This window comes from Staurois parvus, unplaced genomic scaffold (genome assembly GCF_062004578.1).
Source record: "Staurois parvus isolate SC_StPar_1 unplaced genomic scaffold, SC_StPar_1.0 ptg000021l, whole genome shotgun sequence".
NCBI lineage: Eukaryota > Metazoa > Chordata > Amphibia > Anura > Ranidae > Staurois > Staurois parvus.
Window position 1 is genome coordinate 52,501 of NW_028317817.1, and position 16,722 is coordinate 69,222.

Here is a 16,722-nt window from a genome sequence, read left to right on the forward strand (position 1 = left end):
CCCAACCTGCAGCCCTTTGGAAATTACTGTAGTCCGTTTCCTTACCCAAGTGTTTGCTCAGGCCAGTTAAAAACTAGAAGCCAGTCTAAAGCATGTTTTTTTTAAGTTTCTTATTTTTACTGGTTTCCAATTTTTTTTTCCTTTGATCTTATATAACGGATCTAAGAGAAATATCAAATGTCGCACACATTTTGAATGGATTTGTAGGGAATACAAATGTAAAAAGCACATATTTGTAAAGAGGCAATGAGAGCAACAATCTCTCGCAGTATCTTTCCCCTCCGATCGATGACTTTCCTCTGAAACATTACTAGTCTATGAATGTTTTGTAAAACATGTCCCCATCAACTCCTACAGCAAGTTTATAGTCAACTACCATCTCTTATAACATGCCTGTAATCCATGACCATCTCTTGTTGCATAGCTATAGTCTGACAACCATCTGTAGCATCACATTCACTGAATATTATTTGCCACCCTTTGGTGGCATCAGGGGCCACACTTGAGGCTCCTATATCATGAGAGTTTACCACCATTGCTCTAAACTGATAGTGGATGGGACTGATCGCTATGGCACTGAGATTTACATGAGAAGGTCAGAACAATTAAGTTCACAACAACAGAATTGAGCTGGCCTCCTGTAGGAGCACACTAGAATTAAGGTAATAAAGTAGGTATGCCTGCTTTAAAGAAAAAGGTTAGGTTAAAAGTTTACGACTAGAGAACAGATTTGCTTTAACGGTACATATCTGTAAACAAGTTTCTGATATTTTAACCTCCATATGATCTCATGATCTCAGTGATAGAGAAAACCATCACTTACTCTTTACACTCCTTGGACACATGCTTGGGTACAGTATATTTACAGTCCATTATCATTGTCAACGTTTCGCTGTCGTTTGCTTCTTGGAATGGAGGAGTCCCACACACCAGCATGAAGAGGATTACACCCAGACTCCAAATATCTGAAAAAGAAAAACATTCTAAATATTCCAATATAATTCCGTGGCTTTCCAAGTACCCCACTTAAATGTCCCAGTGTGAAGTTCTGGAAACCCTTATTTTAGAATAATTACATTCCATAATTACAGATTTCTTGATGGTCAGTGGTTAAAAGACCTTGAAGCAAAAGAAGTCCTTTAAGAGGAAAATGTACTTGCTGTGAATTCATCTGCCAACAAGTTAGTACTGCTGCATTTAAGTGGACATAACCTCTATGGAAATGGGTAAAGTAGGAATTAGTAAAATAGTGTTGTTTACGTAGATGTCTTAACTGATGGCTTCATGACGATAGCAGATTACCAAATTTCTTCTTACATCTAAGTAACATTCCTATTGCTAAAGTCTTGAATGCATACTTTTTTTGTCAAAGAGGAAGTTCAAATGCAGTTTGACAATGTAATCTTTTAGATGAAAAATACACTCTGAAGATTTTAAAATGTTAATTTGACTCAAAGATGGCAAATAAATCACATGCTCCTTAAATTTCACAGTCACTCAATTGGCATGTGCATGTTTGTGATTTCTTGTTTGTGTGCAGTTACATGCATTTTTTGCAATTCCTAGACATTTGCATGGACATGTTCAAATACAGTGAATACATTGCCTACAACATAATTGGGCAAAAAAACCATAAAAAACACAAAAAACAAAAAAACACACAGTCTTTTGTCCATGTACAGTGAAAGTAATATGTTTGTTTGTAATTGTGGGGGGGAATGGTGTGGCAAGAATCTTAGCAAGTTGGGACACTGGTAAAACAAACAAAAAAAAAAATGGTAAGCCAATCACTATAACCCAACCTTCAAACAGCCATGTTCTTTTTGTGAGCAAGCAGTAAAGAAGGCCAATAACTTAGAAGGACCAGTGTCCTGATATCGACAAAATATACTTTATATAACAGTACAAAAATCTTATTTTACTGTAAGAATTTCTAATTTTCCTGTATCCCTTAAGAAATGAAAAATGGTTGGAGGTCTTAAAGCAGTCCAAGGGAAGGTGGGCAATAGCCATTGAGAGATCCAGAGAATGTGGAGATTGTACTACAAAGTGTATGTGAAAGGAACACCCGAAGAAAATGATGGGCCACCACATAGAATTGGAGAGCAGTAAAACCATCTACACAAAAAAAAATAGGAGGTACAATAAACTGCTTGAATTGGGTAAAACTTGGGGGGGGGGACCTTGGCTAAGTCCCAGAGACAAAACATACCCGAAAGGGAAAGTTTGAAATTACATACATTGTCCAATAGGGAGTACCATTTGGACAACTGGAGAAAAGGCTTGAGCCTAAAATACGTAATCCTTGACTTAAGGAAAAAATATCAAGTCAACAGTCAAAGGCCTAAGAGTAGTATTAAACCCTCTGAATTTTTTAGTGTAGCACATTCAGCATGATACAATATAACCTAGTAAATAATTTGGTCAAATTCTTACATCAACACAAATTTCAATGTGACTGGCTCCTGTTCTTTCATTGCTGCTTACCTGAACGGCTGGTCTTTAACCACCTCCCGCCCGCCATATAATGTAATGACGGCGCAAGGCGGTTCTCTCGCTCTGGGAGGACGTCATTTGACGCCGTCCAACTCTAACCGCACATGCGCGGCTCCGGGGCACGCAGCACGGCAAGCGGTGGTGCGCTGTGTCCCTCGGGCACAGCGGATCACCAATCGATGGAAAGAGCCGAAGATGTTGGCTCGGTCATGTGATCAGCTGTGTCCAATCACAGCTGGTCACATGTAAATCGGGAAATTCCGGTTATCGGCATTTCTCTCCTCATGAGCTGCCACGCTGTCAGGGCTCTGTATTTCTAATGATGCACACAGTGTAGAGAGACACAACCCTAGTCCTGCATGCAAGGACTAGGATATTGCAAGAAACAGAAACCACCCTGAAACAGGAAACCTGGGGCAGTTTAACTGGAACACAGGCAACAAGTAAAAGATAAAGAAGCGCTTAAAAATAGAAGGTTTAAAATCACTTTAACAGATGGGTGCTAAACCCGTGGCCTTCCAGCTGTTGCAAACCTACAAATCCCATGTGGCATTGCTAGGCAGTCAGTTACAAGCATGACTCCCAAAGAGAGGCACGATCAGACTTGTGCTTCCGCAACAGCTAGAGGGCCATAGGTTGAGCACCCATGCTTTAAGTAGATTGGCCTTAAAGAACTAGAACTAAAAGCAAAAAAAATTCATTTGGTTAGTATAAGGGAGGTTATAACCCAGAATAGGATCCTAGGAATTTTCCAAACTACCTCTTTAAAGGGAAGAATATTTTCCTTGGGAACTAGGAGTAGAAAGGCTAGTACGTACAATGAGAATATTCACCCATGAAGACATGCAGACTTGCATTATCCCTCTTAGACAGTCCTGCCTGCTGACCTGCAAGAAGTGCAGAACTTTACAGCGATATATACTTTCTTGCAGAGAAGAAAGGAGGCACACGCTGGGGCAAAACCACAAAAATAAAATGGACTCTTGTCAGGGAAGGTCTACTTACTGTTCCACAATGGGATATCTAGAAAAATGCACTAAGGTGGAAATAAGGGGCCATGCTGCAAGCAAGGTCCAGAATTGCTGGAGAACACTGATGAGTTGTCCCCTGCAAAAAGGATTGCAAGATCAAATAAGGCATGATTCCTAAAGACAGGGCCTTACCAGAAAAAGAATCAGAGATCCCAGGGTGCGAAAATACAAACAAACCAAGGAAAACTGACAATGGAGTGCAGGAATACACACTGACCTCTATTGTATTGGGAATGATCCTGTGAAGGATAGATTAAAAAATGCACCTTCCCTTAAAGGCCAGTAAATCAGATGTCCCTTGGGTATATCCTCGATGTCCTTGGCACACAGTCAAAGCACCCAACGCATATGATCACGCCATGCAAGACACAAGCTTAGATGTTCGTAAGTGACCATCGCAGCCGAATCACAGGGTTCCACACATCAGTTCCACAAGCTGCAGGATATGAGGGTTCATTCATGAGATGGAGGAATACTCTTGAAGGGATTTGATCCACATGGTCATGGATTCACAAGTCTGAGTCAGAGTCACAGTCAATATAAGATGGAAATTTACTCTAGTTAAAGTAAACTGAAATAAAGTAGGGAGATCTGATGTCTGTGAAGTCCCTAAAAGTAAAAACATAATCAACCTATTTGTCAAGGTGGATGACTAGACTATCTAAAGTGCACCAATAATAAATTCACTTTCAAAGGGAAAAGCCCCTTCACATGCTCAGGAGAGGGTCCAGGATTTTACAGACTGTCCAATTGTCAGAGGAAAGTTTTAAATATCAAGTGCACTGGAAAGGTAACATCTAAAAGAACCTATGCATGGAACAGCAGACTGATCCTCCAACTGCAGGGTAAAACTAACTGCATCAACCAGATTAGAAACACAACCTGTTGAAATTTCATATGGATTTTGTCGAAAGGTGGAAACTGTGATGACTCCATTTGAAATCTGAGAATAATTAGAGCCTTTGCAAGCAGGCACACTTAAAGTAGAACTATAAGCAAAACTTTTTTTCCCCATTTTGGATAGAGCAAGGGAGGTTTATAGCCCCTGTCAGGTTTTTTTGTCATCTGTATCCCATTGTGGAGATTTCCCTTCACTTCTTGTCCCATAGCCAAAACAGGAAGTGAGAGGAAATCCCTGCAAATTAAGGGAATTCTTTGCGCCCCCCCCCAGATCTTCAGAACTAGTGTCCCCACTGGAAGACTTCGCCTCTATTACTTTTCTGGGGAGAACTCAAAATGTGGAATGCTCTTTTACCTTAATTTTCAATGATAATGGTAAGCAGGACAAATAGAGAGGGCAAATCTTAACAGGGGGCACAGACAGCAATAAAAAATGACAGGTGTTCTAATCCATCTCCACTCTATCCAAAACAAAACAGTTTTGCCTTTAGTAATACTTTGAAGGTGGAGGCTTAGTAGGGTTGGAATTAGATTCTTCTGTGAGTGGTGCCAGAGTCTACTTAGAGCTTTTGCAAGCAGATTGCTTAATAATTGTGCACAAGCTAATAGTAAATCTGGGTACAAGGGGTTTAGAAGGATCACAAAGGATTTCTTAGGCTCATACAGCTATAGAAGACTCCAATAAGGAGGATCTAGCTATAATTTAAAGGCACCTATAATATTCTCCCATACATGTTCTTGGAAATGGTAAAGTATAGATGAGTGGTAAAGCAACTACCAGGTGGAGTCCAGTAACCTTGTGGATAAAAGCATATATTGCCAGCACACCATGGATCTTCAAGCTAACGCCACAAACCTTTATGAAAGTGATTACATCACAGCAATAAAGGTGAAACATTTCGGGGTGACACAGGACCCCTTTCCGTCAGGTATCCTGTATGGACCTGAAATGTTGCTCCTTTGCTGCAGTGATGTAATCATTTTAATAAAGCTTTGCTGGTGATATAAGCGTTGATTCTATAATATCAGTGGTCCCAGGATCTAGGTGTCAGTTGTTTCTGTGGATACTGAGAAATGAGGTGTATGGACTGCTGCTGTAACCCTTTTACAGAAGGAATGTCCTCTGTGTGTCTTTGAAAAGACATATTACTCTCTGTAGTGGAAAACAAGTCCCAAGATGAGACAAGCCTTTGCATAATTACAATGCAACAGCTGATGCTCATGATGGTCGCAGGTGCCCAGATGTGATCTATCCTGCTCTCTTCAGCATCTGTAAAATGCAAATTTCAACACTTCCTCGTAGTGTCAAATGTTTGCCTACTTCAACTGATTCCCTTTGCCCCATCACCATCTTGGATGGCTTTATTGACCAATGGAAATCAGTTGGAAGGGTCAGCAAGCCCTTAATGCTACCAGGAAGTCTAGAAACTTGCACTTGGGATTTGGGTCACCAGGAATGCTGGAGAGGGCACCTAAGCAGGTACCACTATGCATTCTCTCTCTTTCAAGGTAAATATATTATTGGATTTTAAAAAGTAAGGCAACAGCAAGCAGCACACTCACATAGGGTGTATAGAGACAGAGAAAATGGTCTACAAATAAAGAAATGGCCATCCCCACTTAACAGAAGTTGATCATACAACTTCTGTTGAAGAGACATGCTGGAAAACCTCTCTCAATCAGCAACTGCAACCTCTTAGAGTATTCTGACAGCTGCGGCACTGCTGTCGAAATACAATGTCCCAGTTGGAAAAAGGGGAGGGAGGACAGGGTGTTCCTTCATCCACCCTGTTATACCTTTGCTGTGCAACACAGCAGCAGTACACTGCTCAGTGAGCACCACTTCACAAAAGAGGTATCTATTTCCTGCCCTGGAGACTGATCACCCCAACCTACTGACTATGGGCAGGATGACCTGTCAGAGAGACTAATGGGGAATTCTCCAGGTCTCCATCTGATTGCACCCCTCTGATGGACTTGCATTGTGCCCTTCATTATCACTCTATATCCTACTATAGGGTTCATGTACACAGACGTAAAAAAAAGCTGCTTCTAGAGGAGTTTAGGATTTTACCTGTAAAAACAGCCCAATGTTATCCTATGTGCCAATGCACATTAGGACATTTAGAGGGATATTTTAAGCTCAGCGTTTAGGAGGGAGAAAAAAAACCCCTTCTGGTCTACATATTTGAGAGCAGTTTTCTGGTAGAAAAAACAAAAAAAAAACAAAAACTCAATGCTCCTAAACTCCTGTACAAAAACACTCTATATGTGCATTTTTTTTTCTGCCAAGGGAACTTACGTTTTTTAAGTCAAGGGTGCATGGACTTTCAATGCCATCCTGCAGCATCCTGAGTGTGTAAGGCAACAGGTAGCTCAAGATTCAGACAGTTGTGTGACATTGTTGGTGTTGGGTTGCAAACCTCCATTTGCTGCAGTGCATCACACCTCCATACTCTATGTAATGGAGATGGAAGACTTGTTTGTAGTTTAAATTAGAACAGCCTGGAAGACAACCCTGGTTTCCCGCATAGATACAGTGGAGTAAGTGAGCATAGCCACTCTAGTACAAGAATTGTAGTAGTCTCAGGATTACCAGGTGGAAATAAGGCCAAAAGGCTTGCAAAAAGAAAACGAAAGCAGCCTCATGTAAAAAGATAAAGCTGCACTAGAATACATTTTTGGTTTAGGCATGTATTAAGAGTTACTATACAGAAGTGCTTGTTATTTTAGAATGATCATGTTTTTCATCCAAAATACATATCCAGCAAGGAGTGCAGAGTGTGCAAACTCCCCATAGAGGTTACAAGCTGTGGCAGCTTACTGTTGCTTAATCAGCACAAGACTGAATAAAACATCTAATATTTTTCTAACAAATCTAAGGCTCTAATGGATGGCACAGATCTTTATAACAATTTCTTTTCCAACATAGATTTTCATAGGTCTGTATCGACATCCTTTAGGCTTCATACATTTTGCAAATTCTATTGTCTTTAAAGTGAACCAGTTTTTCTCCACCAAACTGTAAACTGGTACTTGTAAGATCACCTTAGAAGTAAAGAGCCAGCCTTCACATCAGTTTCTAGTAAGGAGCAGAGATATTTGCAGGGGTGTGGAAGTTTTTGAAAAAACTGCTTGTCCAAGGACTAAATCAGTGTCCCAATCTACTTGTCTCACATGACATTCTACTTGTCCTAAAAAAAAAAAAAAAAGAAATTTTTTTTTTAACCAAAACCGTATTTAAATCTGCTTTAACTAATGTCTGGGGGCTTTTAAAAACAAAGGGGCTTTATAGCGACTTAAACGTTTAATATTTTTAACATTGAGCGGTTTATCTCCTCCTCCCCTCCCTGCCTCTCTTCATCACCGCACCCGGGGACTAGCAGGGAGGAGAGAGACCTTGCAGTGTAAAGAGCACCAATTGGGTGCTCATCAGGAAAGGGGAGTGTCGGACTTATCCGTTATTAGCCCGAGCTGTTTTTTGCACACGTTTAAAAATCATTTAAGACCTGAAGATGACACAAAACCCCCAACATTATATATTTTCTGAAATCAGAGATCCTAGAGAATAAAACAGCGGCAGTTTAAATTTTTTATGTCACACGATATTATCACAAAGGTCTAGGAAACGCAAAATTTCAGTTAAAAAAATACACAAGTTAATTTTCACAAAAAGCAATAAATTAACCAATTTGTGAGTAAAATATAAAAGACGAGGTTGCATCGAGTAAATAGAAATCCAACATGTCAAACCTTAAATTTGTGTGCACTCATGAAACAGAAGCAAAAACTTTAGTACCCTATATTTTCTATAGGTGGTGCTTGTAAAGCCCCTTATAGGTAATCAGTTTAGCGTTACGGAGGAGATCCGATGCTAGAATTATTGCTCTCATTCTGGCATGCACGGCGATATGCAACATGTGTATCGTAATCGACATTTTCATGTGTAGGTGCCCCAGCAAGTGCTTTTACGTTTGTGCGTGCACACATGTGGGGGTGGGGGCCTTGAAACATTGGGTGGGGGGGTGTTATATGCTTGGGTGCAACTTCCCTTTAACAAAAAAAAATTACCTTTTTTTCTTTAAACCACATATGTGATGATTGTTTGGTGACAGGTTCTCTTTTTTGAGACATCCAGGGTTTAAAAGACCCTGGACATCTCCCCTGTGCTCCTCTGAATGTAATGCAGTGCACATTGCACTGCATTACATTCTTTCCTGGCCTCAATGACCGGAAATTTGTCAAATGGACCAGGAGGTGACGTCACATCTCTTCCGGGTCAGGACAAGAAGGGAAGGGGAGCAGATGTGTCCACTCTCCTCCCTCCCCTATCCCACTGGCACCCACTGAACCAGTCCCATGCCTGCAGATGGGCAAGCAGAGCCTGGGACATATAGCGGGGCAAGGGGAAGAGGCTGCCACTGTGGGCTGTGTGGAAGCAATCGGGCGGCAGCACTGCCACCCAAATGCTTCCACCTGACAGGTGAGTCCCGATGCTTGCCCGGCACCCTGAAATGCATGTCCTGGGCATTGGGCGATATGAATTGCACATCCCTGAATTATTTGTCCCAGGTTACATGCCCCTACATCGTCTCATCTTCAATTCAATTAAACAAACCAAAAGGCAGCAAATAAGGGAAGTTCATGTTTACATAGATTTTAGGTCCCACCCTCTGCTGGCCTGCACCATTGCCTCTGTAGCCAGTAGTTCCCTTTAAAAAGGAAAAAAAAAACATTTGCAACAATTGCTGACCATCTGAAAATGCAAACTGCCTAGCTGTCTGGTTTGAAACATCAAGCGCTCGTTTACACCAGATGCATTGGGACTACATGGCAATCATTTCCTGCACAGCCCCCAAAAGCATCAACAATGTAAGCAGCCTTTTTTTTTTTTTTTTTTTTTTTAATAGTGGAGCCCGTTCACACCATAGCAGTACTTTTTTCTGTGCAGCAGGCTGTGATGTATCTGTCTCTCACAGTGCAGACCAGCAACCCCGGTAGCTGATGTGAGGGAGCCCAAAACAAGCATGCAGATCAGGAGAATAAGAGTAAAGTTAACTCTGCATACTTGTTCCAAGGCAGTTAACAGATGTATTGAAGTCACTGGGCTATAACATGCCAGCTGGGGAGCTAGTATATTGAGGAGATCTCATTAAAGGCAAGCCAGGCCAAGACCAGAATTTTTCAACCAGGGTTCCTCCAGAGGTTGCTTGGGATTCCCCGAACAATTTCTGCCTCTCAGATAAGCTCCCACTGACACCACTTATCTTTTTAGCTGTCTGTAAGGGAGTAATTCTTCCAAATGACCACAAGTGTAAGGAGCATTCTTCCCAATGACCATCACACGAATGTATCATAAGTTGCAAATAGTATTAGCAGGGGCTCCCCGAAACTGGAAAGTTATTTCAAGGGTTCCTCTGTGCTTAATAGGTTGAGAAAGACTGCTATAGACAGACATTTCGGTGAGTTCATAAACTTTCGTGGTCATGAACTTTACAGTCTCCCAATAACTCTTCCCTTTATGAAAACACCACAGCTCGATCCAAGGCAGAAAACAGTGCTTTACAAATGAAAAGCCCTCATTCCACACAAACTGCCATGCATATAATGCCAGAAATATTAAACACACACAGAAAAGAAATGTACAAAGAAAGCTGATACGCGACAGTTAGCACTGCAAATATGACAACTAGACCTAACAGAATTACAAGCAGCTTGTAAAACCACCCAGTGAACTCCTACTGCTATACAGAAAATATAACTATGTTAAAGTCAACATGTTGACCTCCATGAAAAAGGGTTTTGTTCATCTCCGCTTCCCTTCTTTCACCCCTAGGCAAAAATGAGCAGACAACCGATGTAGTGCTGGCACAGCCACACTGCATGGGAATATTGTTATTTTATGGAATTCTTCTTTAAAATGTATAAACTACTTTTACGTTTTTTATCCGGTATGTATTCCCACAGGGCATAATTTCTATTTGTCCTAGAACAAGAGGCAAAAATGTATCATTTAATGGGGACACCTTTTCCAGTGACAAATTCCCACATTTTACAGAGACTCTTACTGCATGCATCTCCAGGATAGGAAGTGAAATCTCCGCAATGGGAAAAAGACCGCAAATAAAATACATTGACAGGGACTTTAATCCTTCTCCAAGCTACTAGAAAAAATAGCTATACACTTTAATATAAAAGGAATTATTTGTAACCCACAGCAGCAAGGATCCCACATGGTTCTTCGCACATACCAACATTGTTCATCCAGGAGCCTGTGCTCTTAAGTAGTAGCACATCAGACCATCCTGCAGAAATACCCTACATGGACAAAACTAGAATTTCAGGTACCAAAGCTATGGTGTAGTCTGATTCATGAAGAAAAGGTTAGTACTTTGGCGGAATTTATTTTTTTCTTTTATTGAATCCTATGATTAAGCTTACAAAAAGGGTCCTGCTGGACCCTCAAACATTGTGACTATTGTTGGATATGACCCTCCAATAAAAGGAATACTCAAGTATACCAGAATGCTGGGTATCTTTTTATATTGGTGGTCTTCACATTTATGAAGACAAAAATGAAATTCCCACAGAATAGATGGCTACAGATCACAAGAGTCCCAATGTAGAACATTTAATACAACACGTATTGCGTACAAAAATTTCAAAAGCTTGCACATGAAGCACAACTCTGTTGTAAACCTTAGTCTGAAGTCCAGGGCCCACTGCCAAAATCCAGAGGTCTAAAAAGGCAAGAAAGAGGAGTTGTTTAGACTGTTTGCAATTCAGCAAGCACTACACTTCACAGTACAGAGTATTTATGTGTGCTGTGCTTTGCCATTTAGGCTTAGCCTAGGCCATTCCCCCTTAAACAAGCATACATTTATGAAGTCCGTATGCCAATCAAATGAACCTTACATGAAAATTTCTTGTCTAGCTTGCTGGATTATGATTCATCTAGCTAAAGTCCACATTTCTTTTCTGCAGCAGACAATTATACTGTGGGATTTTGTTTACTGGCTTTGTGGTCACATATTTAACTGTTTTACTGTCCGCCTATTTATGGAACAGATGTCTAATATGTAAAAGATTTGGCTTAAATATGTATGAGATTTTACCAATCAGGGTGTCCTAAATGTATCTCTGGTGGAAGCAAATTGTAATGTATTCCCCAGATGGTACTTGAAACCAATGAGACTCCCAAATTCTTCTCTCCATTTCTTCAACAATGTGGTCAGATAGGAGATAGTTTTCACATATGGGTGAAGCTATTTTAGACCTTTTAAATTTTTTATGGTCCAACGGCACAGGAGGTTGTGTGGGTGGGCTGAAAGGTGGTGTATTTCCCCTTTTTTTCTGGTCTTGCTCATTCTTTTTAGTCTTTCACTCTGCGTTTTACCCATCTGCCTCCATGACCATCTGTGTTATCCATTCTTAAGCTCTTTTTCTTTATATCAGTTCTTATGCAGTATTGGGCCCTCAAGAGTTATAACATTAGGAATTTCAGGATATTTTAAATGCAGACACTATTCATGTTGTGATTAAGCTAGATTCTGTATTGCTATAGAACTTTACTGAAGGATAGAGATATAATGGCAACAGATACAAAGCTCATGTCACTAGATATTCTTAACTACGGTATAGTGCTATTATGTTGATTGCAACTCTGATAGTTGATGTGATGCTTCTGATGACTATGACACATTATCTACATTATGTTGTTTGAAAAGCAATAAAAAAAAAAAAAACAACTACTGCAAAAAAATTTTGCCATTCAAAAGTTTAGGCATACCAGCCAAACTTCTAGATACTGAGCAGGTACAACAGGAGTGGCTGCACCACGACTAGTCATCACGCAACCAAAGTTTTCATTCAGCGCTAACTTCTGGGTATTCCATCACTGGAGGAGAGAGAGATTTTTTTCATACAAGTGCCAATTTTCAGCAAATTAGGTCTAAAGACATGTTTGGTAATGTTCACTTGTATATGCAACTTAAATCAAAAAACGATAGTTTTGATTGTTCAGCCTATACAGCACACATGGGTGAATTCCCCATTTATCATTGGCTCCTTCAATATTTCAGTCAAGGGATGTTAAGTGGGAGGCGACAAGGATATCCACTGCGCAAAATGAGGCAGATTTGTCAGGAACTATCCAAAATGTGTCCAGTGCATGAGCCAGCTTAAGTAAGTAACAGAGCCATTAACAGAGTCCTACAACTGTTTGTAATCAATACTGGAATTCGGCAGCAAAAGCAGATATAGTACAGCCCTGGCTAAAAGTTTTGAGAATGACACAAAATATAAAATTTTCAGAAAGTGTGCAGCCTCAGTTTTTATGATGGCAATTTGCATATACTCCAGATAGTTATGAAGTGTAATCAGATGAATTGCAATTAATTGCAAAGTCCCTCTTTGCCATGAAAATGAACTTAATCCCTCCAAAAAATGAAAAAAAAACAAAAAAAAAACAACAACAACCAAAAAAAAACCCATTTCCCTTGCATTTCACATTTAAGCCCTGCCACAAAAGGGCCAGCTGACATGTCAGTGATTCTCTCGTTAACACAGGTGTCAGTGTTGACAAGGACATTGCAGGAGATCACTCTGTCATGCTGATTGAGTTAGAAGAACAGACTGGAAGCTTTAAAAAGAGAGGGTGGTGCTTGAAATAATTGTTCTTCCTCTGTTAACCATGGTTACCTGCAAGGACACATGTGCAGTCATCATTGCTTTGTACAAAAAGGGATTCACAGGGAAGCATATTGCTGCTACGAAGATTGCACCTAAATCAACCATTTATCAGATCATCAAAAACTTCAAGGAGAGAGGTTCAATTGTTGTGAAGAAGGCTTCAGGATACCCAAGAAAGTCCAGGACGCGCCAGGCCCATCTCCTAAAGTTGATTCAGCTGTGGGATTGGGGCACCACCAGTGCAGAGCTTGCTCAGGAATGGCAGCAGGCAGGTGTGTGTGCATCAGCATGCACTGTGAGGCGAAGACTTTTGGAGGATGGCCTGGTGTCAAGAAGGGCAGCAAAGAAGCCACTTCTCTCCAGGAAAAACATCAGGGACAGACCAATATTCTGCAAAAGGTACAGGGACTGGACTGCTGAGGACTGGGGTAAAATAATTTTTTCTGATGAATCCCCTTTCCAATTGTTTGGGGCATCCGGAAAAAACCTTGTCAGGAGAAGAAAAGGTGAGCACTACCTTCAGTCCTGTGTCATGCAAACCGTAAAGCATCCTGAGACTATTCATGTGTGGATTTGCTCCTCAGCCAAGGGAGTGGGCTCGCTTACAATTCTGCCTAAGAACAGAGACATGAATAAAGAATGGTACAAAAACATCCTCAGAAAGCAACTTCTTCAAACCATCCAAGAAAAGTTTGATGACGAACAATGCCTTTTCCAGCATGATGGAGCACCTTGCCATAAGGCAACAGCAATAACCAAGTGGCTTGGGGAACAAAAAATTGACATTTTGGGTGCATGGCCAGGAAACTTCCCAGACCTTATTCCCAATGAGAACTTGTGATCATTCCCAATGAGAACTTGTGATCAATCCTCAAGAGGTGGGTGAACAAAAAAAAAAAACGCCCAAGAATTCTGACAAACTCCAAGTATTGATTATGCAAAAATGGGCTGCCATCAGTCAGGATGTGGCCCAGAAGTTGATTGACAGCATGCCAGGGTGAATTGCAGAGGTCTTCAAAAAGAAGGAACACTACTGCAGATATTGACTCTTTGCATAAACGTAATGTACTTGTCAATAAAAGCCTTTGACACCAATAAAATGCAAAAAACACTGCAGCAGCAGACTGTGAAAATTAATATTGGTGTCATTCTCAAAATATTTATTCAGGGCTGTACCACCAAAGAACAACCCAAAATTCTCCTGCTCTGTTGATCGCAGTGATACCAGGTGTATGGTATTTGTGGTTTATACCCATAGTAAGCCCCAGAAACAATAGTGTACATTTCACAGTGTTTTTATCCTGCTTAAAACACACAAACACATTTTTCTTTTAAAAGAGGTTCTAAAGGCTCAAGGTTTTTTACCTTTATGCATTCTATTGCGATCTAGCGATGTGCACAAGAAACTCAACTCTCTGGGGACTTTTCTTCCTCATTGGCTGAGAGAGCAGTGGGAGCCATTGTTGTCAATTACAGCCAATGAGGAGAGGGGGCAGGGCCAAGCTGCTTCTGTGTGAATAGACATGCAGAGCAGCAGCTTGGGAGTGAGCCTGCTTGGGTGTCTCCATAGCAAGCTGTTTGCTCTGGGGGCACTTGGCAGGAGGGAGGGGGCAGGAGCGCCAGTGGGTGACCTAAGAAGAGGAGGATTGAAGCTGCTCTATGCAAAACCACTGCACAGAGCAGGTAAGTATGACATTTGTTATTTAAAAAAAAAACAAAAAAAACAAAATAAAAAAAAATGGAAAAACGTGCCTTTAATATCACTTTAAGCCTACCTAAAACACAGACCCTGACTTTTGATCCTGACCTAGATCAAATCCTGATCTGGCAATTCTGTTTTTATTAAGGTTCAGTTCAGATCTGTGCTGGCCTGTCTTCTGCATGTAGGCAGTCCATTATTTCAGTGCGTGTCCTCTTATAATGATCAACAGAGAGGCCTACAAAGCCTGGAATTTGTAGAAAAACCAGCTCAACATGGACGCTACCCATAAACTCAAATTTAAAGAAAAATGTCGGTGCTCCAAAGACTTCTCTCTTTAATTAAACAAATGCACTCCTAATTAATCTAACAGCTACACATACCTTTGCCTAGAAGTTACCAATCAAAAAGTTTCAAGCCAGCCACAGGGACATGAAGCACAGGGTAAGCAGAACCTTCTCTGCCATCAGGAGACAGCTGTACCAACTAAAATGATTGGTAAGAGCTTAAAATCTTTGTCATGTATCCTTCATTTCAATAAAGTATGACACCCTGTTATCTACCCAGACCAACTCAAATGGACTTCAGCCCAACAGAAATATGCCATCTGGAATTCTGCAAGCACCCACTCAAAGTCCATCAAAGCCAGTTCAACAATGCTTGCTGGGCAAAATTCCCAGAGAAATAGGCACCATAACACTGGGACTGCCTTACTAACAAACAACGGCCAAATCAAATCATGCAGCCTTCAAAAACGCATCAGCACTCTGTCCATATAAAAACTCCCAACAATGTGGCCTTATATCAAATCTAAAATAAAAGGACATTATTTCAATACTCTATTCTGTGACCTATTCTTCTTTGGAATTAACTTCTAGAAAATGTATTAGTTACTACAGAAAGACCAAAAACTGGTACTATAGCTGGAAATACTACAAGACCCCAAAAGACAGAAAGACCCTGAGTCTGTACAGAATGATCGCAAACAGACTGGTAATTGAATCAAGGTGGCAGAGGCAGACCTACAAGCCCAAGGAGGGTATATTGTGCCAGTGGTGAGAATAGAAGCTCCAGGAGAATTGGATCCATCAACTGCTGCAATGCTCCAAACCAAATCCCAAGAGTTATATTCATTTTACCCCCCCCCCCCTCATTAATTGCGTCAGGAATGGAGGGAGAGAGAGAGAGAAAAAAAAAGTAGACCATATAGCCACTATAGTAACAAAGTGGCTCTGCACCAAGAAATATGAATAAAGTTCAAGAAGGCAGGCAGAAACGTATCAGGGAAGAATGGGTGATCTTGACAAATTAAAGGTAGTGGTGTCTAATGGGAGGGGATGATATTGTTATACAACTTTCCATTTTGTACAACACATAAAGTACACTTTATAATTTGTAAAGCCCTGGAAACTAGCATCTCCACATAAATCATACAAACCATATGGCTATAGCGCATTTACTAGCTGTATAAATAGCCACAAGGCTATAAAATATATGGCTCTCAGTGAAGCCAGAACAAAAAGATTAATTTAAAATTAATGAATATGTATAGTCAGAAAGCTTTATAAGAATGGCTCTCTCAATGATAGACTCTAATGTTCCCATTCTAAATATAGCACCTAATTCTTCACATCTGTTCTCAGAATGTAGAAAATGCAATTTAGATAAAGCCTAAAAGGAAACCAAGGGACCTATTAGAAGTGTACAACCTAATAATTGAGAAGGCATTAATTAAAGGCATTCATTTTTTCTGCAAATGAAGATTGAAAAAGGCAAAAATCACAAGGTTGAAATTATGTGGTTACATGTAGGACACCCAACATTAGAGGAAATTTAGTCTTACAAAGCAAATATACCTTTGCCCACTGGTTCTGAGTGTTATTCCAGCATTTTTCCTTGTTTTTT

General features: G+C 40.5%; 1 protein-coding gene across 1 annotated transcript in view; it reads right to left on the reverse strand.

The window, feature by feature from the left end:
- SNRK (SNF related kinase) overlaps positions 1-16,722 on the reverse strand; it is a 114,543-nt gene that overhangs the window by 29,901 nt on the left and 67,920 nt on the right. The window contains exon 3 of the mRNA XM_089690659.1: positions 824-965. Within this exon, the coding sequence (XP_089546785.1) occupies positions 824-965 (142 nt within the window). The remainder of the gene's footprint in view (positions 1-823; positions 966-16,722) is intronic.